At 33.6% G+C, this 22,947-nt stretch overlaps 1 protein-coding gene across 9 annotated transcripts in view; it reads left to right on the forward strand.

Moving 5' to 3' along the window:
- LOC120779091 (RNA-binding protein Musashi homolog Rbp6) overlaps positions 1–22,554 on the forward strand; it is a 463,019-nt gene extending 440,465 nt beyond the window's left edge. For 6 of the 9 annotated variants that reach the window (XM_040111247.1, XM_040111248.1, XM_040111252.1 and 3 more), the window contains exons 13-15: positions 16,771–16,836; positions 18,272–18,501; positions 22,135–22,543. In XM_040111247.1, the coding sequence (XP_039967181.1) occupies positions 16,771–16,836; positions 18,272–18,501; positions 22,135–22,176 (338 nt within the window). In that variant the 3' untranslated portion in view covers positions 22,177–22,543. Of the gene's footprint in view, positions 1–2,052; positions 3,103–16,770; positions 16,837–18,271; positions 18,502–19,098; positions 19,193–22,134 lie in introns of those variants that run through there. The other 3 variants (XR_005705606.1, XM_040111255.1, XM_040111253.1) reach the window with 3 other exon arrangements.
- The last annotated feature ends 393 nt before the right edge of the window (positions 22,555–22,947 follow it).

Raw genomic sequence — 22,947 nt, forward strand, 5'->3', positions numbered from 1 at the left:
AATGTCTTACCACCGAGTATGGTTTTTAACGAACTACGGTTCTAAACTATTCGTGTCCACTCAGTATTCTCTAGACTGTGGGTTCACTGTCCTTTGGTTGAGGTTTGCCACCGTTGCTGCACACTGTGATGCTTCTGGTTCTCCCCCGTTTTTTTTTACCCACAACGTGGGTATATTAAGTTTTCCACGACGTTTTTAACATACAGAAGAATAGGGCAGATACCCTATAAAATATCTTCTTCTTTACTGGCGTAGACACCGCTTACGCGATAATAGCCGAGTTAACAACAGCGCGCCAGTCGTACTCCTTTTCGTTGTTTGGTGCCAATTGGAGAATCCAAGTGTAGCCAAGTCCTTTTTCACCTGGGCTTCCCATCGGAGTGGAGCTCTTTCTCTTCCTTTGCCTCGGCCTAGTAAGCGTAAAGGTAGTCTTTTAATTCGCTGAACTACATAAGTATGTCAATATTGTCGTACATCTCGTACAGCTCATCGTTTTATCGAATGCGATTTTCGCCGTGGCCAATGCGCAAAGGACCATAAATCTTCCGCACTAGCTAAGTAGCGAGAGCAACGACTGTTTGTTTGCTGATAGAAGATATTTCACATTAACCTAGTTCACTACCATTTCCATCTGCTTTGCTTCCTTATCAAGTCTGGAGAGAGCAGAACTGCCATCGGCGTACGTCAGCAGCTGTACACTCTTATAGAAAATTATACGTTATCTATTCAACTCTGCAGCTTGATTTATTCTCTCGAACAGTATATTGGAAAAGTCTCACGCCTTGTCTGAGACCTCCCTTAGTCAGGGAGGTCCTTTTCGATCCGAATGGAGCTTTCAGTATTGTACAACGTCAGTTTACACAGCCGTATTAGTTTTAAGAACATACCAAATTCAGACATAGCAGCAAAAAGACAGCTGTTTTTCGTGCTGTCAAATTCAGCTTTAAAATCGACGAAGAGGTCGTGTGTGTCGATTCACTTTTCACGGGTCTTTTGCAAGATTTCGCGCATGGTGAATATTTGGTCAGTTGCAGATTTTACAGGCCTGAAGCCACACTGATAAAGTTCAATCAGTTTGTTGCTTTAATCTTGCACACTGTAGCCTCGATAGAACCATATATTTATACGATGTTGAGAAGGCTTATCTCACGGTAGTTGGCACAGATTATTTGTGGATTGGGAACACTTAAATGCCAATCTAATATATATAAAATATATATGATGATTCAATTTAGCCATGTCTGTCTGTATATACGCGAACTAGTCTCCCAGTTTTTGAAATACTGTTCTGAAATTTTACACATGTATTTTTCTACCCAAGACGCTGACAATTTTTAGGGACCGCCGGACTACTATAGCATACAGCTGTCATACAAAATGAGCCATCGAGATCAAGTTCTTGTATGAAAAACTCTCTCATTTGACAAGATGTCTTCAGAAAATTTGGAATAGGTGAGGTTAGGTCTAAGGCAACGATGCGATCTCAGAAGAAATTGTTCAGATCGGACCACTATAGCATGTATATGCCATACAAACTGACCGATCAAAGTTATTGTAAGGAATCTTTTGTATTTTTGAATAGTATTCCAGTTTCGGTGCACCGCTTTTTTCAGTTTGTAATGTATATTTTTGCCAACACCTAACATTATGCCCCCGTCATCCTTGCTTATTTAATAGTGTAAGTATAAAGCTTTATCAACACCTTGGAGCTTCAAAAATTGCGAGAATATTAAATGTTTCTTCCTAACTTTTTCTAGGCTAATTAAGTTCACGGGAATGAGATGTCCTACATATAGTCAGAATATATACTTGCCATAAATATAGAATTCAGTACCACATCGTTTACATTCACCAAACCACTTTCTTTTTAATTTTCCATTTTTCAACGAATCTTTTTTATTTTCAGCAGTAAGTTTGTTATAATTTTCGGTAATCTAAATATATTTGGATAAAACTATTCTAAGATAACACAATTTTTTCACATTTTGGTTTCAAATGCCACACATGCACACACTTTTGACTTGTGTACTTTTTTGTTTCGCTTTGTTATAGGCTTAACAATATGTGGAATCGGTAGAAGTTTTGGTACATGTAGTACTGCGGCCCAAACTGGTGGTCGTAGGCCCGGCAATGGTGGCGGCAACACCGTCAATACGCAACCTGCCGCAGGCTATCAACATCAGGCGGCCTTAACTCTGCCTTTGGCAACGGCGCTAACGCGTACAGCAGCAATTAAATCACAATTTTTAGGAAATATTAACTTTTAATCAGACGTCTAGCCCGAAACGCTGATACTTAGACAAATGCTGGAATATGCCTAGCATACCTTACCGCTACCAGCCACCAGCCACCAGCCAGCAATCCGAAAATACCAGCTCAAGACCAATCCAATCCGCGCAATTAAAACGAAAAAACGAAAATAGAAGTCTGAGCCTACCAATCAAGCGAGGCACAAACTCAAGTGGTCTATCCAATCGATGCTAATCGAACTCTCGACCGTTAGCTTAGAGCCGTCATAAAAACACATACATCCTTAGAGAGTACTCGTATATTCTCGAAGTAGTAACAAATTTAAGCCCACATCTTACGTAACTATTCGTAGTCCGTATCTAGTAGTATATATACTCGTATGTTTCGAACCCATAAACCAAGTTGATAATAGTCGTAGGAATATACTCGTTGGTAGCCGTTGTTCGTTCGTTCGTTCGCTTGTTTGTTGGCTTTTGTGATTGATTGTTGGTTCGTTATTTCACTCGAAAAGTCGTCTTAGGCTAGCAATAAAGTTTAAAAATGCAGTTACCGAAGTAGAACTTTGATCTTCTAGAAGTTGCGGTTGTAAACAGTCATTTATATAATCACTAAAGTCGACAGCTTTATAGCTATAGTCATTTAAGAATGTTTTACTTGAATAACACCAAATGAATTGATCTCATAGTAAAACTGTTCACACACAAATACGTACATAACCTACAATATACAATATACACAGTATTAAACATAAAAAAATTCTGAAATTCATTTGACTATCGATATTCGAATAACTATTAGTTCCTTTGTCATATAACTACACTTTCTTTGTTGCAATATTTATTAAAAGTAAACATATAATGCTTTGAAACTTTGATTGAAGTAAAAATTGTGTATCGAATTAATTTATATAGCTAAGTTTTCTTGCAAATTCTAGTGAGAACATGATAGCAAAGTTACATTTCGTTTTATTAAATGAACTTTTCATTTCTTAGTACTTTTCGATATATGTTTTTTCGCTAGATTCCTTTGGCTTAAAGCATGCTACAAATTTCTTTCAAAGACTAGAAAAACAACCTTACTCATTAAAAATTCCTTTAAAAATTTATTTTTTGCAAACTCACAGCTTGATTTTTATTATACTTACCCTGAAGAGGGTAAATTACAATGTTTGCCAGGAAATTCGTAATATCTCGAAGGAAATGTTGGAGACCCTTTAAAGTATGCATATAAATGATCAGCCGCACGAGCTGAGTTGACATAATCAAGTCCGTCTGTATATACGCGAACTAGTCCCTCAATTCTTGAGATTTCGATCTGAAATTTTGTACATGTGGTTTTCTCCACAATAAGCTACAATTTTGACGTAACCGTTGATATCGGACCCCTATTGCACATAGCTGCTAACTGACCAGTCGAATTCAAGTTCTTGTAAGCTTCTGAAAACTTTTTTATTTGACAAGTCAACTTCCCGAAAATTGGCATGGATTATTTATTATCTAGGTATCGATAAAATATCCGAAGAAGTGGTTCATATTGGACCACTATGTCATATAGCTGTCACACAAACTGAACGATCATACTCAAGGCCTTAAATGGAAAACTTTTTTATTTGATAAGCTATCTATACGAAATTTGACACGAAGTATTCCTGAAGGTAACGTACAATATGCGAAGAAATTGTTGAGATTGGACCACTATTGCACATAGCGGTCATACAAACTGACCGATCGCAATCAAGTCCTCATATGGAAAACTTTTTTAATTTGACAAGCTACCTTCACCTAAATCGATATGGATTATTATCCAAGGTATCGCTCATATATCCAAAGGAACTGTTCAGATTGGAAGACTATATCATATAGCTGTCACACAAACTGAAGAATCAAACTGAACTCCTTATATGGAAAACTTTTTTATTTGAAGAGAAATTTTACACGAAGTATTTTCCAAGACAACGGTACGATATGTAAAGAAAATTTTAAGATCGGAACACTAAATCGCATAGCTGCCATACAAACTGACCGGTCAAACTCAAGTTCCTGTATGTAAAAATTTTTTATTTGTCAAGCTATCTTCATGAAATGCGGTATAGATTATTATCCAAAGCATTGCTTTAATATCCAAAGTAATTATTCAGATCGGACAAATAAAGCATATAGCTGCCATATAATTGATCGATCAAAATTAAGATAAAGACAGTTTTTATATATTTTATGTTATAAAAAACGCACCTGTGAAGGGTATTATGGCTTCCAGGTTCGGATGCAATGTTTTTAGTTGTTTTTATTTAATTTAAGGAACCACAGGTAGTGTGCATATATACTTAAAAGTTTAAATTGATCATATGTATATCAAATTTAGAAAAGTATATATGCGGAGTCTTCTACAAGAAAACAGAAAAAAATCAAAAAGCTAGTGCGGCGGTCTCAAAAAATTGGCATATGACCATACCAGTGATTTTAACACTCCTGGCAATTGGAAATCAAAAAAACATATTGATCTCGCATAATGTTACAATGTGTGGTTTCATGGAACAGTTGGAAAAAAAATCGCGAAAAGGCGACTCCCTGAACAAATACAAAACATTTTTTGTACAACTTATTTTAGTATTTCGAATTTATTAAAATAGTAAGAATTTAAATTTGGCGTTATGAATAGTTTCAGATATAGAGAAGTCTATAAGAAATACTGTCTAAAAATTAATTTCATTTTATAGTTTCAGACATAGACAAGTCTATTAAAAAATAAAAAATTTCTAAAAATGTCAGTTAAACCAGTTTCAGTAGAACCTGAACAATCCTGAGTATCGTTTTGAAAAATATTGTTTCAAGAAAAAATCTTTTAACGGTTTATTTTCGGCAGCACCAGTTCGGATGTCGGGCATGTGGCTATATCTCCGAAAAAAAAAATAATTATTTGAATTTTGAAAATCCTCAGTTAGACGTACTATATACTTCAATAGTTAAAAATTGATAATATAAAAAAATCTTTTTTTTTCTTCAAACTGATTTTTTTTTTATGGGCATTAACATTCTTGTTCAAAGATTATTTTCAGTGAAAATTCTACCAATATGCAACTGTATTAGCCAAAATTTTAGTTTGTAGACATCAAAGATGGCCAATCTACACTTGAGCGTACTACAATTGTATGCTAATAAAGCATTGTAGCTATGAAAAAAAGCATAAATTTAACAAAATTCCTTAACAAAAATCTAGCATTCTACATGCAGTCTATAAATTATTCCGCAAAGTGTGGCCAACTCTAAAGCACTTTAGTCTATTATATAAGAAAATATTGTACATGCACTTAATTAAATGCCAAATTTAAATTTTGCGACCGTCAAAAACTGCTCAGTTTGCAATAAATGCTAGAAAATTGCCGCACACACACACACTTGCATAGAATATACCCTAAAATACAGTCAAAATAAAAATGTGCATACACACTTCAATAGAGTACATCGTCTTTAGCATCTCACAAAGCGTGCTCAGCGTAAAAAACTTTAAACACAAATTAGTACAGCCTGGACATGCGTGCAATATTAAGCCATATGTATATATTTATACACGTATATATATACGATATAGACACAATGTAGCTTATAACCTTAATTCACACACTAGTCCCGCAATAACGACGTTAAATACATTAACAACTGTTTAGCATACACACATATAAAAATATTAATATAAATACATACATATATAGTATATTATATATACCATCTGTAGTTGAAGTAGTAGTGTGCGATTATATAGCATTTAATGAGCAATTCATTTATATATCAATAAACAATAGTTACATACAAACGTATTATACTAACAGACCCTTCCTTATAAGCATATAATATATAGACATAGCTATAGTACCCTTACATGCATATAATATATAGTTATAGCTCTAACCCGTAGCCTTTCGATTTTTCTTTTTTATATATATACATACATATGTATATTTATTTATACAGCAGTAGTTGTCCCATACTTACGACCAAAGTCTTCCAAAAAGTAATTTTTTGTTTCATTTTGTATAAGAATAAAATGCCGACAATTATTTAGCGTAATTTCTGCTTCATTTGTGAAACCGTTAATTAATATGTAGCTATTCGTCTGCACATTAATTTATGCCGTATGGTATTTTCTTTATCCCGTGTCATTATGCTTTCGTTATTTTCAATACATGCATATGTACAACTCATATTTAGGTGTATAACACTTTTTGACATTAGCTAGCCTTTACTCAGTTCTTGCTTTAATTTCATAATGTTTATGGCAAAATAAAAGCATATAGTTTACTTATACATTAGGGTGGGTCAAAAAAAATTACATTTTTGTGTGCTTAGTATACTGAAAAATATGTGCTTAGGCAATTCTTCGAAAATTTATCCAAAAATGAGTTCTTAATTGTAATGGTTTCCATTTCTATTCTATGTTTCTATATTTCTATTTTTTCTATGTTTCTATATTTTTTTAGGTTTCTATATTTCTAGGTTTCTATTTTTTCTATGTTTCTATTTTTTTCTATGTTTCTAACCCTTTCTTATCATTAGTTAGAAAAATTCATATTTCTCTTACAACTAATTTTCTATTTCTATTTTTTCTATGTTTCTATTTTTTCTATGTTTTGAACTTTTCCTTAGCTTTAGTTAGAAAAACTCATATTTCTCTTTCAACTAATTTTCTAGTTTTATTTTTTCTATGTTTCAACTTTTTTCTATGTTTATATGTTTCCACCATTTTCTTATCATTAGTTAGAAAAAATCATATTTCTCTTTCAACTAATTGAAAAAATATCTCATTTCATTGGTTTTGTAAGTAATTGAATGCTCTACAAAATCTTCTCTTACGGTACATAACAGCTTAGAAGATATTGGAGGTTGAAGTTTGACTTCACTTTAAATCCCAATTTCAAAGAAAATTTACTACTCTCCACAAAACTCTAAACTTTTCTAGCTGAAAATAAGTAAAAAAGCACACAGCTTTAAAGCGAAGGACCCTCACGTTACAATTAAGAGATCACACTTGAGAAGAAAAAAAGAAAAAGTTGAAATCTTTAATACGAAGGACCTTCCCGTTGCAATTAAGAGCTCTTTCTTGTAGACATTTTCGTAGCGGTGCCTAAGAACCTATTATTCAGAGTACAAAGCGAAAAAAAATGTTTTTTTTTTACCCACCCTAATATACACTCTAAAATATTACACGAGTAGTTAAAACAAATATTTAATGGAAAGAAAATTCCCAAAAAAAAGCTGTAAAAAAACTACAAGTGTTAAGAAAATCTATATTTAAGGGAGAAAGGGCGCAACATTTTTACATGGATGAATTATATTCTTACTGCGAATTTGTTAGTTAAAGAAAATTTTTTAAGCAAATAACAAAAACGAAAAATAAGCAAATAAATTATCCATCCATTTTTTCTGCGAAACTTGAAGAGCAACACAAAATGAAAATTTTAAAAGCTATGCAAAATGAAGAAAAATATAAAAATTAAATGCTAAAAATAATATACACTTACATATATTTAAGAAGCTTTACATGAAAAATTAACAAAATTTTAGCTATAAAGAAATTTAAGTGCAGATTGAATACCAGACACTGGCGTACCGTAAAGAAGTTGGCTTTAACTATCAACAGTGAGCCGATGCGACAGGCACTCGGCAGGGATGGTTTTGAAAAGTGAAAGACATGAGTATAAAAAGAGCAAGGGATGAGTATGTTTTTCCCAAGCTTAGACAAATAATTAATTAAAATTATATTAATTAAAAAATTTTTTTGCGTTAAAAACCAAGAATGATAGAAACAAGATTGCGCCATCGTGACGCCACAGGCTATAGAATGAGGTTATAAAATGAGTGCAGACAGCATAGAAACAAAAAAAATCTGTAGAAATTATAACGTCACCTCCAAAAATTTGTCTTTTTAGTGCTTGTCAGTGACAACTGCAAAAATCTAAACCAAAGAAGTGACGTCATTACTTGGCGCAATTTTGCCTTCTATCATGCTTGTCAAAAATTGTATTGTTGAGCTTGTATGCATATCTCTCGCTCTCATACTAGCATCACACTTTGATAACAAAAGCAACACGCTCAGCTGCTGAGCGACACCTGCAAGCAACCAATCCAATCAGTCTTTGCTGAGTGCACTGCCCGCTGCAGTTTCGTTTAAGATTAGCTAACTCACTCGTACGTACATGTGTGCTCGTCAAGGTTTGGCTGCTAAACGATTGCTAGAAAATGTTACTTAGATATCGCTACACTCTTATAAATTAAGGTGATCAAAAACACACAAAAAAAACATCAAAACTGGTTTACATGAAATTCATTTATTGACCGCTTCAAGCATAAACACATATGAAAAAAAAACTTAAGGAATCACAAAAGAAAACTAACAACAAATAAGTTAGCTAAGACGTAAGCAGATAAAACCCAAAAAGTAATTGAATGAAATTTGTTGAACAACAACGGCTTTGCATAGTTATAAATCGCTTAATTGTACATTCAATTGCTTTATGCAACAGTAAATTGCCCATTCTTAACCGTACAAAAACTTATTGATAAACCGTATGTGGTCGAGCGGGAAGAAATTTGCAAATGTTTACGTATACTCGTATAAATATAAATCGATTGTATGAAATCTATAAGAAACTCACACAAAACTGCTTGAAATTATACATACATACATATATATATTATATGCAGACATAATTACATGCACACATGCACATAAATATATATATTTATTCTGTGATTTTATGATATGATGGATTAACAAATGCAAACGAACGAGATCCATAAAATGAAACTCAATATTATTTGCTTGCTCTAAGTCATAAATCCGCTAATGAGAAATAATCAATAAATGCTTGCAAACATATACCCATATACAAAAAGTAAACGTTTTTTAACTGGTTTTTTAACTGGGACTTAAATGGAAATAGAAAAAAATTGATTTTTAGCTTAATATCGAACAATATCAGTTTTATTTTTATTTAAGGGTCACACCACAATATTACACCATTATTCAAGACGTTTTTTGGGATTAATGCCACTTGTGGTGTTCCTGAATGGGGTGCCGTATTTATCCTGCCGATCAGAATCCAATACTTGACCGTAGTATATGTGGGAACAGTTTTCCACGAAGTACGCAATTCCCAGAGATAATTTTCTATTTTATTGCTATATACAAGTATATTTGGACAAAACATTTGTATATTAAATACCTTGGTATTTATAATGATCAGCCCTGCGAGCTGAGTCTCTTTTGCCATGTCCGTCAAGCTGTCCCTCTATATATAAGCAAATATATCCCACAGTTATCGATATATCGATCTGAAATTTTGCATACGTCCTTTCCTAACTAAAAAGCTACACATTTGTCAGAACCGCCGATATCGGTCTGCTATAGCATATAGCTGTCATACAAACTGACCGATTAAAATCAAGTAACTGTATGGACAACTTTTTCATTTGACGAGATATCTTCACCAAATTATGTACCAATTATTATACAAGATAACACTCGGATAATATCGGAGTATATTGTTCAAATCAGACAACTATAGCGGATACCTGCCGTACAATTCGCTCAATCGAACTCAAGTCTTGTAAGGAAAACTTTTTCATTTGAAGAGGTATCTTCTCAAAATTTGGTACAGATTATTATGCAAGACAACACTACGATCTGTGAAAAAATTATTCAAATCAGACTACTATAGCTCATAGCTGCCAAACAAATCGATCAATCGAACTCAAGTCTTGTATGGAAAACCTTTTCATTTGAAGAATTTTTCTCAAAATTTGGTATTATTATCCTAAGCAACGCTATAGTCTGTCAATAAATCATTCAGAAAGGATCACTATAGCTTATAGCTGCCGTACAAATTGACCGGTTAAAATCAGAATAAAATTCTTTGTAAACCCATTTGTGCTATTAAAAATGCAACTCTGATGGATATTATAGCTGCGATACAGCCAAAGTTGACATTTACTCTGATTCTGAATTTTGTTTTTAATTATTTTTTTGTTTTTTTGCTGAGCCTCATAATGCTGTTTTGACGACTAAAATCACATGTACGTTAGTGTAAAAGCGTACATATTTAAATTAAGAACTTAGGTATCGTTGCACGAGCTTGCACATATACTACGACAACTACCACGAGTGAATTGCTGGAAAGGAACTAAATATGGAGCTGGGAGGCGACCAACCAACTAGCAGCTGCGCAGCAGATATCAATAAGGTCAGGTAGTCCTCAATTACTAGATTAGAGCAGTTAAATAAATAGTTTGTACTTTTGGTATTTGCAATTATAGCCAATTACCGTTGTTAGTGTATCCAGAAACCGTTTGTTCTCTCCATTAATTAATTTTTTTTTTTTTTTGTAAACCGAGAATATATCGATTAGCTTACCACAATCTTTTAATTAATATGAAATGTATTTTAATGAAAATAATGTTGTATTGTGTACTTAACATATGGTAGATAGACGTATACATACTATATATAAATCCATTGTACTGTACTTAAATAAAACATGCAATTGCCATAGCTAGTGTGCCAACACACACACACACAAATACACATGACTGTCTGTTGATTGTTGATTGCTCTGTAAACTGTACTCAGCTGAAATTATGTAAAGTAACTAATGAAAACGCCATAGACTGGAGTTATGTAGTAAATAGTTTTAATGATATGCATAAAAACCAAACTAGTGTACGCATATATACATATGTATATTAGGGTTTCCGGTTTTGCCCAAATTGATTGGTTTTCGGCACCTGAATTTTCCGTATTTGCCATTAGAAACGTTTTACATGTGATTTTTTTACCTCTTGCAATAAATTTATTATAAACAAATTTACAATTTTGAAGAGATAATTTTCGAACACAAAATTTTTCGCACTACAAAAACGGTATTAACAATTTTTGACAGAAAAATATTACTTTATAAGTTATACGCAGTTAAAGTTATGCATCAAATGCACTGCCGCATATAGCATGTCATGCCGTATGAGTAACATCAAATGTACTGCAGCATATAGTACACCATGTTGTATGAGCAACATCAAACGTACTGCAGCATATAGTACACCATGTCGTATGAGCAACACACAGTAATCAAATCTCTTGTATGAAAGCTCCGAATATTTGATGTATAATTTTAAACTTTTAAAGTAGTGATTTTATGGAAAAAATTGTTAAGAACATTTTGTGACACAGAGAATTTTGTACTGAAATAGTATTTTTTCAAGGCATGCCCCACTGGTTTAAAGCAAAAAATCACATGTTAAATATGTACATGAGAAAATAAAGTGATTTAGTCATGCTTTAAATATAATAGTTTTTTTGCGTTGGCTGCTGTTTTTAGCACAAAAACTGAAGCTGTAGCGGACTTTTACATATAAAAAATTTACTTAGAAAAAAAAAAAACGGTCACCCTAATGTACATACATATATGAACAAATTTTTACATATATACACTACATACACACGTTTCATAGCCAAAGTCTGATATATTTAGTTTCACATATAGTAAAACCCTAAATATACTTTTAAAAAGATATATATAGGAATGTATGTATGTATGTAAAATATATTTATTTAGTGGTAAAAACCTACTGTGAAGTATGGTACTTGATTGAAGTAACTAGTTACGAGCCAGTGAATATCGAACTAACCGAAACTACCCGAAAAAGTTTGGAGCTCAACTAATTGTAAAATGTATAGGTACTCATTTAGTTATTTAACATTAAGAGCTAGTGGTTCTAATTATTTTTTTAGTGCTTCTTTCAATGCAAAAAATGTACGAATGTAACTAAAAACGTTAGCTTCTGTCGTAATTTTTGGTATATCGTCACCTAAAATGCAAAACAACGTATCCTCAAAAGAATCAAAAATAAGTTTTTTATGCGTTACGATTCACTACATCACACATTACATATATGTATGTACGTAGCATACAATTTTCAGCTTCTGCTCAGCCATAACCAATATATAACCAATGCATAACTAATATATAACCAATACATAACTATTATGTAACCAATATGTAACTAATATATAAGTACATAACTAGTATATAACCAATATATAACCATTTTGTAACCAAAACTCAAATTTTGTTTCATGATGAGTGTTTTCTACTATATCGTTTTGCCTTCGCCTGTAAAATTATGAAAAGTGATGTTACGTTATTTTGCATTTTAGGTTACGATATAGTACATTAAACCTTATAACAAATTAGCAAGGAACTGTTTTATTATACATATATTGAGAAAATTGACAGCTCTTAGTTGTCAAAAAACAAAGCATACTTGCATAAAAAAAAATCATTTACTTAATCGGACTTACAGATGTCACTGGTTACGCTAGTAATGCCTAACTAGCTCATTTCACTGCAGCGTAGTAACAAGTTCTATTGGCATATATGTCCGCATTCGTATACGTGTACATGCATAATATATGTATTTAAATATTTGTTGCATTACAACTAATATTAATTGCGTATTCAATACATACAAACGCGCAAATGTGTGTGCCACAGTTACACTTTTGCAATTCAATTAGAATAATCGGTTAGTCGCGAAAAATTCCAATTGTTTTTCGTTTGGTCATTTCCTCTGCCTTATGTAAACAAGCAAATAACTTTCAGCATTTTTACGGTTCAATAAAATTTAATTATTTACAAACTAATAAACCAAATTATTTTAGCAAAAATCTTAAATCGGTTAAATACTGTGGTTGCAGCATGCGAATTGCCATAAAATGCAATATTCTACAACGATAGTATGAAATACTTGCAGTTTAGTGCAAATAATTTTTACCAGTTCACATAAATACTCTAAAGTAAGGAGTAGTCGTTCTTATGGAGATACTTTTAGGTTCAGTGTACTTAGTTTTTTTTTTTTTTTATCAATTTAAGTTGATTATAACATCAGCTCAAGTGCAAAATAATACAGCATCCCTTTTCATAAGTTTACAGAGAGTTTAATAGAAACCACTCACATTGTAACAAAATTTGAGTTTTGGTTATAAATAAGTTATATATTGGTTATACATTAGCTATATATTGGTTATATATTGGTTATATATCACACCAGAAGCTGAAAAATTTTTGCTACATATATTTAATATGAAGTAGTGAAACGGAAACAATAAAAAAAACTCAATTTCAACTTTTTGATGTTACGTTGTTTTGTATTTTAGGGGACAATATGCATTGTTATGCTTTTTTTAATTTAAACAATTTTATTATTATTTCAAAAAAATTTTCTTGTCGAGAAATTCAAAAGTTGAAAGCCACTTCTACTTATTGCCTTCCTAAGGTACATTCGCCAAATTGTACTTTTGTCTTTATCGAATCTGCACTTGTTTCAGTCCCAAGGCTTCTAGTATTCATACTCCAAAAGTTTTGAGTTCAAAAATTTATAAAAAATTTAGCAGCGATACCAATAATAAGCAGATTGAATAATTTTCTTAACTGATTGTCACAAATAAAAGTCTGTTTAAAAAATTCTGAACATTTATTAAATCTAAAATTTTCTTTGAATGTGTAGTAGCCCCGTGTTTAGCTCGGTTAAGGCATGATTATCATCATTGTCAATATAAAGTCATCAAAGCGCTATCGCAAAGTATAAGGCCCGTTATATGAGCGCATTATTGCTACTCAATTTAATTTTTTAGAAAACATTCATTTTATCTCTCAAAGAATATTAGCTGTGTTCGATTCGCCAAGCATTGGAGAGTAGCGAGTCGAACAAGCTATACCAGATGTTTAAACAAGCGAGCAGCACTTGAGGTGTTAACAGAGGTTGTGAGGTTAATTCTCCGGATTAAATGTTAAAAATGTTTGCTATCGAACCTGCACCTTATTGTTTTGGGTGCTCTGGTGCAACTCTGTGCTATCATGTCTTCTGATGCTTTGCAGGAATGCTGCTGAGAGTATATTTTATTCGGTCATGAGTCTAGGGATCAGCAAGCTAGAATTGTTTGGCATAATGTACTAATGTACAGCCTCATTTATGAATAGTTATTAGACTTTTTAATCTTATGGAAAATTGGCTTATTAAAAAGTTTATATATTCGCGATTGACCTCTCTAAATTCTACAGAAAAAAACTACTACTAAATCTCGGCCATCAACTTCGCGTAACTACAATAGCATTCCAATATTTGTATAGAATGATCCATGTTCATTTATGTAGATGTAGGAACACAAAGTAATAGATTGGCGCTCTTGTATCGTCATAATGATGATTTATGATAATTTCAAAATATTATCTTTCTTTGACACTTTAGTTGAATAAAGGTATCGTCTCAGTGTAACCCTCCGAAAAATCACAGATTTTCACTATTTTTTTTAATGTTGAATTTAAACAATCGGTCCGGTTTTTTTTTTATAGGTAAACACATTCATCACAAATATGAAAATATTTTTTTTTATGTTTATTTATTGGGTCTATAATAGTTAAATAAATTGTTGAAATAACACGTAACAAAAAAGGTTCTGTACGATGTCCACTATTGCGGCCGCAATTTTGATCTAAAAAAACTGTCAAAAAGATTATTAATCTGCAATTTGAACAAAAAGTATCGATTTTGGCCGTTTTTTTCAACAGTTTTTTGTAGAAAAAAATCTTATTTTTTCGAGAAAAAAAGCTTATTTTGTGCGATCGCGTATGACGATAAATATGTTTCGTCCAAATTGAACTAGATATCTTCAAAATTCTTCCTTTAAGAGTAGAAACTGCTTTGAAAAACACCATTCTGAGAAAAGCGAGTTTAAAGTCACTATTCCCTTTCTAAAAGAAACGCTGTAGCGACCGTAATAATTTGAATTTCGATTTCAAAATTTGAGAAAATGTTTATTACAATGTATAATATCTGATAATGCAAAAAAAAATGATTTTTCGATTTTTCACACTAAGACGATTTCTTAAGTTTGCCACGAAATTTTTATCACCCCAAAGGAAATGTCGAATAACCTATATGATATTTTAATAAATAGTCACCATGAATAGCTGATTTGATTTAGCCATGTCTGTAAGTCTATCTGCCAGTCCGCGTACTATTTCGCCTGTTTCTGAGATAACGATATGATTTGCGCACGTCTTTTTTCTCCCCAAGAAGCACCTCTTTAGTCGGAACCACCAGACTTGGCTCACTATAGATTTAAATGATTGTCATGAAAACTTTTTCATTTGAAAAATACATATATTTAAAAAAATTTACAGAAATTATTTTTTAAGGCAATCATGCAATCTCCGAAGAAATTGCTGAAATCGCACCACTATTGCATATAACTTCCTTAAAAACTAAACGATCAAAATGCAGTTTTTGAAAAATTTTCTATTTGGCAATATATCTTCACTACAATTTGGTATGAATTATTGCTTTATGTTTCCTTTACTCCCATGTCCCTTTTTTTTTGGCACATCAAGTGCTAATTGAGCCCGATAGGGCTGCACTCCTACCTACCTACCCTTTTTGTGGAGCGACTGTGGAGATTCCAAGTTTTGCAAAGTTCTTCTCCACTTGGTCTTTCCGACGGAGTGGAGGTCTTACTCTTCCTTTACTTTCCCCGCTTCATATCACCAAAGTCTAATATGGGATTCCAGCAAAGTAAAGCTGATGCTGAAAGATAACATTTATTTTTATTGCTAATTTCAGTTTCAGGCCAAGCGAGTAATAACTACAACTACAAAACTACTTGTAGTATACAAAATTCACTGTTTGTAACTCCAATTGGAATAATCAGACATTTAGAAACAACTTTTAAATTGTTTTCCACATTATTTACGAGCTATTGGCAACAAGGGTGGCTTATATGACTGGGTTATACATATTATGTGGATCCGCAAAATCTTCTAGGGTTTTTAGCTGTGTCTAATAGAAGTTTTTTCATCATAGTGACATTTGCAATGCTTTTATAAGTTCTAATAATGGATTCATAATTAAGTGTTAACCATTATATAACCAATTAGTTTAACTAACGTAGTACATATATATTTTTTATGTGTTTGTAATTGTGTTAGGGGTTAAATTTATATTACATAAACTCATGGGTATATGCTTTAACATTTACCAACGACAAAATTCTAACTTTTGCATTTTGTCGATTTTATTTACATTAAAGAAATACATGCATAAGTAGTTGATCCTGTTCCAGTACTCGTTAACATCATAACCACTAACCACTTTATTCGTTACGTGTTTGCTTACATCTTTACACTTTTTCCTAACGATTAGTTCATTCTACTATATTTCGTTCTTAAAACAAATACTTACTCATATATATTCGTAAATTCAATTCAATACCCGTTCTTAAGTACGTTTGTAATTTTTCGAAATACTCAAGAGATATTAAAAAATATACAGTTGAACTAGTTTTGCAATTCATAGCTCAGTGGTAGCGAAGTTATTTGTCCAACGTAACTAATGCATCGTATTTTCAACTTTCTTCTTTTCTTTTCTTCTATTCATCGCATGTTTTCCTCGTACTCACACTGTATGAAATCATTAGTGGATCTAACTAATGGACAACTAACGCCGAACAACAACACTCCTCTTCTCACTCAGGCTCTTTCAGGTAAGTTTTCGCAATTACAAATATCAATGTTGAATATTATTGCCAAATACAGCAATGAAAGCGTTTAATATTGGAGGGAAGAGAAACAATAGGTTTATGATTTTAAAACGACTTATTATTATTCACAATACGGACTGTTTAATATTATATAGTATATAATCACTATAATAACTGTATATCTGTAAATGCTATTCGAACTTCTTCTTGGCCGGGCAATGGAACGTCCAACGTCATCGATTGGGGAATCGGGTTGGCCATCTCCTGGTGTTATGCTGTCACCGCCATTCAGCACTGCTGAAGAAGTATTCCCTGCACAATTTCCGTCTGACGTGGGCATCAGTCGCTAGATCACATCTAGGGGTTCTACAAGAGGATTTTTCGGACAAAGAAACTTTCTGTTAGTCGCCGCAACAATTTCGTACAATTTTCCAGCACTTGCACTGTCGGCCAGCTTGTCAAGCTCTTTATACTTTATATTTCGGTCTCTCTCTTTTTTTGTCTGCAAATTCATCTCGCTTCCCTCTTCAGCTCTAGGTATCTATCCCATCCCGCACATATTGTGGTCGATTGTAGCGTTGCGAAATAGGCAGTCTGTTTTCTCTCCACTGTGACACGACAGTCCTCATCGTACCAGCTGTTTCTCCGACCTTTACGCAAACCAATGGTTTTGCTTGCAGCTGTACGCAAGGAGCTTGAAACGCCGTCCCACAGTTCCCTTATACCGAGTTGCTGATGAATGCTTTTAAAAAGCAGAAGTACAATTTGAGTAAAGAAACATTCGACTGTCTGTTATGATTGCAGCTTCTCGACGTCGAGCCTCGATCATTTGTTGACGGACGTGCTTTACTGTACAGAGGCGTGTGCGTACCTTCGCTACAATAAGATAGTGATCCGAGTAGATTTTATATCTTCGGAGGGTATGCACGTCAATGATACTGAAGACGTGGCGTCCATCTATCAAAATATGATCGATCTGATTACGAACTTTTCTATCCGGTGGCAGCCAAGTTGCTGAATTTTCTTGTACTGAGATCTAATACTACAGCCAAACATATTTCGGGCTCTTTCATCCAAGGCTGTTGTCTCCTTTTCTTTGCGAGTGGTTTCCACGTGGCGGGGAAAATATCAAAACTCTAGAGAAACATTAATACTAAGAATGGAGAAACTTGAACCTCATTATGAAAATTGTTTTACAATAAGGCATTATACAAGAAAGCGCCGATAACAGACAGAAGTTACAGATTTATTGTAAGCCACAGACTTGATTCAAACAGTTTATCTTATCGTACATTTATTACTAATATTAGCTATAAAATATTTTTATCCTTAAACAGACAAAAGTCCAACTCATTCCAGTGTTAAGAGATACATATTTTTATCGGATCCACTATTGATTATTTACGACTCATTACTCATCTACACACATTTCTTGCAGTGATGAACAACTATCAAGCTGCCGCTGCAGCAGCCCATAGCTTTGGACCTTCTGCTTCGCCACACACTGCGACCACGCGACAAGGCTTCCCTTCGACTAACTCTCCTGGGCCCACCATTGACATGTACAGCTCAACTGGCGCTGACAACGTCGGCTACGTACAGGCAACAAGCCCACAACCTTCTGGATTTCCTATAGCTGTGAGTCGGGCACCATTAAACTATAGCCCGGTAAGTCAAATTAGTATATTTACTTAAAAAGGAACATTTGAAACAATTTGTTTGATTTGCTCAAACTTCTCTAATATTAAGTAAACTGATGCCGCGAAACGAGTAGTTTCTTTTTCTAATAAATTTTGTTTATTATTTTATGAAATCATGGAAATAATTACGAACTTGTGCAACCACTTTTCAGTCCATGTTTGTCGATTCGAGTGCGTTTTTACGTTTCAAATAATTTCGAAGCATTCACAATAATTTTCAAAACATAGTTCAAGTACAAATTTCGACAGTTCAAGATTACTACTTTATTCTTGGATATTTTTTTTTTCATTATCTTCAAGTAACACAAAACTCACTAAAATATTCAGATCATGTCTTTACGTAAGTAATATCCAATATTTAATTGAATGCTTTACTAAATGACTTAAGCAGAGTAAAAACTTTAAATCGTATATTATTTAGTTCGTTTTCAATACAGTTACTATATAATTTTCATATAAAATTTTGTTGGTCAGTCATACAAAATATTTCACAAATAATAAATGAAAGATCTATTGCTTTCTCTTTTTCTCTACCTCTTTCTTTTTCTTCTTTTGCTTTGCACAGATATATTCGTTGAACTTTGCGATGGCTAACATATAAAATGAATAAGACTGATTAACCAACAAAACATAGAAAGAAATATAAGCAGTTGCACAAGGTAGGCGGAGTCTAAAGCTGAAATAACGATTTAGCCAAGAATTTTATCGAAAATCTTTTTTATTTCTTATTCCAATAACGTATTCAAGGAGACATACTGTACCTGCTAGAGAGTAGTGGGCGGGTAGAGGTCAGAGAGCTTCTTTACGGTTGCGACAGAGCTTGGGGAGAATATTGCTGTAGGTAGCCCTACTATAGTCAGGAACTCTCTATCAACTTCAGTTTCTGACTACCTAACTATAGCAGTGTTTTTCAAACCAAGGTCGGATCATGCGCTGTCGCAAGATATTTCTGGCTCAAGACCGATTCTAAGAGATCCAGTGAGCCCTTTGCTCTGAATAAGGCTATTCTCTCTCTTTTTGGGGTGTTCTGACAGGCCTGTGCCGCGTCGGGCAAGGTGTGGAAGCTATATGGGCGAAGACAAGGTGGAAACAAGAGAGATTAAACACTTAGACGCTCAAACTTTCAGATATTCTACCGAACTGATACGAATAGAAATTAAAAGTTTAAGCAAATTTGTATAGACCACATAGAATCGAGCAGAGGAGTTCTATTTTTTGGCATCACAAAGGACTGCAAATGGTATTTCAAATGCGATCTCTGTATCAGCCACCAAATCTAACCTAACTTAGTATGTTGAGTTTATACCTGGTATGACGGCGTGATTAACAGCCGGGCTTTGAAACTTAATATGTATAAGAACTACCGGTCCTTTGTAATGGCAGATGGAGATTTTATTACGATCTAAGTTTACGAAACTTGATATCTAAGTTTGATATTTCATCTAGTCCGTTGAACTGCGAAGCTTCTAGACATCTAAGCCGTGTTCTAGATAAAGCTGAAAGAAGCAGAAGAGATGTTCCAGTGTCTCTCTCTCTCTATCTCTTGACTATTTCTCTGCACTTCATCGTGCTGTGTTATCTTTGGTGAAGGTATACGGCTCGCATGTGATGTCAGTAAGATATGACCATTAACGAGATCAACAAAGGTCCTACAATCTTCACGCGACCGTGTGAGAAAAAAGCATGCCTATTTTTCTTTATTCGCATGCACATGGTCTTCGAGATCATACATGCCTTTAAAGCATTTATGTGGCGTCTGTTGGACCTATCGGAAATTTCATTATCTATCAATTTTACCAACTTGCGTAATACCTGAGCTGGTTCAGAAGCCTAGCAGATGACAATTTAATCGACTCTTTCGACTATTATATGCAGCCATTTTGCGGCAGTCCCATATCTACTGCTTCCCAGTATTGCGTTGACGAAATTATTGCTTTAATTGCCGACTGGCTTTCAAGGCCGATATTGTTGTTCTTTATGGCGTTTCCTGTGTTTCTAGTTATCTTAGCAGCTTTCCGGTTGTCTAGAAACTTTCATGCTTAAACATACTGCAGTATTCCGGCAGCTTAAAAGATCCCCTGAGATCTAAGCCGCGCAAGAGATCCCATCGCTCAACCCATCAGCCATTTTGGAATCGTCCGTGTAGATATTGAAAGTTCTGCTGGTGGGTCGGTTGCCCTGCGCCATCCACTCTTTTATAGTTTGCCTTGAAACCGTCTCACCCACAGAAATTATGCGCGTACGTGGTCTGCTCTCGCTTATCGAGCTATGCCCGAAGGTTCTTGTTGAAAACTCACATAACGCCGCCAGTCTTCCAGCTGATTTCGCTGCCAAGCTTTCCACTGCAATGTCAATTGGGTGATAAGTTGAGTGACATTAACCACAACTGTTTTTAATATTTCTGAGATAAATGAATTTTTACCCGAAAAAATCTAACATTTCTTTTGTATGTGCACAAGACAGCGAAATGTTGACAATTTTGAGAGTTTTTTCCCGTATTGGGATGAGGCTCTTTGCTGCCCAGGTATTGTTCCAGCTCTTGTCTTTCTTTTCGTCCTCTCCTTTACATATTAACACGGACAGACCTACAGACCTTGCAAGCTCCAATAGTCTTCTTGCGCTTTTCATGTCCATTAGATCTATATATATATATATAATATAATATATATTTAACATTGTCAATAAGAGCTCCTCCTCTCTTTCAAAAGTAGAGAAACTCTCTTATGTCTCTTTCGTGACAGTTCATGTCATGGCACAGTGTGTGCAACCGCGACAAATATACAAAATTTTGCTTCAGATTTTTTTTAACCTAACCGACACGGGCAGAAGCCTTTGAAAATGGTAAAAAGTGTAAAAAAATATTGTAGATTGAAACCGATTGGAAAAGGATGATGAAATAACAAAAATAAAGTAAAAATAATATATCTTTCGTTTGCAATGGGTTTCAGCATACTACGATTTTTATACCCTGAATAGGGTATATTAAGTTTGTCACGATGTTCGTAACACCCAGAAAGAAGCGTCGGATACCCTATAAAGTATATATATAAATGATCAGTATGTTGAGCTGAGTCGTGAACGATCGGAATCAACTTCTTGTATGGAAAACTTTCACATTTGACAATGTATCTTCACCAAATTTGGTATAGATTATTTTCTAAGGCAACAATGTAATCTCCGAAGAAATTGTTCAGATTGGATTACTATAGAATATAGCTTCCATACAAACTGAACACACAGTTACTAAAAGAAATGCACCTGTGAAGGGTATATTAGCTTCGGGGCAACCGAAATTAACGTTTTTTCTTGTTTTTCTTTGCTTTCAAAAGCCCAGGTCTATAAATATTCTTTATTTATTATAATCATAAATATTTTTGGAAAACAAAATGCTCCAATACTACAATTACTCTAATTTTTTTCATAAAATTAAATGTATGAAATTATGTGATATATTCTTTATATATGTATAAATTATACAACAACACCTTTTCATTTTTCTCTTTCTATTTTCTTCTATCCTGTCTATCAACTTCGTTATTACTCTGACATTTGCCGCTTCCTGCATTTGCGGCGTACTTCTTTTTCGTATGTCTATTCACAGGGACCACTGATTCCTGCGGCCTTTACAAATGGTTACCATTAAAGCATTGGCGTTGAATTGCAACATTTAATACAACAGCAACCGCAACAACAACGTATGAAAACCGCAGCTAACAGTTAAAACAACTAACAACCGTTAACGGGATACAGCTTGGATTAGAGGACACAGGAAAAGGTGGAAAAGTTACCAAAAACCAACACAATTAAATTAATCTATAACCAATACACCAAAAACGAACATACATGCATACATATACATACATACATACATACATATACAAATATACATACTAATATTAATAATAAATGAAGTTTATAAAAATGCATAAGTGGAGAGCAAGCAAGCATACAGAAATAAATTAATATTTATTTATATACATACACATATGTGCACATGTACATACATGCATATAGTATGTATAATGTGTATGTAAAGCTTATCTTTATATTTATGAATATGCAGCTAAACAGTCACACATACATATAAGCACAATTACTGCGTGTGTATGCATGGAAAGCAATCAACAACTCCAAATCACTTTAAGTTCGCTGTTAAATTGAATTGCAATTAATTGAGTATAATTTGAGTTTTAAATTTTGAAAAAAAAAAAAATAAAACACGCTTGCTTTAGTGCAAAATTACTAACTGACTACAGCAACTTGAAATAGTACAGTAACAGCCACAGCAATAACAATTGCATTCATAGTATATGGTCGAGTAACGAAGCAAGTCGTAGCATACATACACATATACATGCATACGTACACACAACGGCCAAATTTGCGCATTAGCTTTACAAAAACAATTCTAAGC

Source organism: Bactrocera tryoni, chromosome 5 (assembly GCF_016617805.1).
Source record: "Bactrocera tryoni isolate S06 chromosome 5, CSIRO_BtryS06_freeze2, whole genome shotgun sequence".
Taxonomy (NCBI): domain Eukaryota; kingdom Metazoa; phylum Arthropoda; class Insecta; order Diptera; family Tephritidae; genus Bactrocera; species Bactrocera tryoni.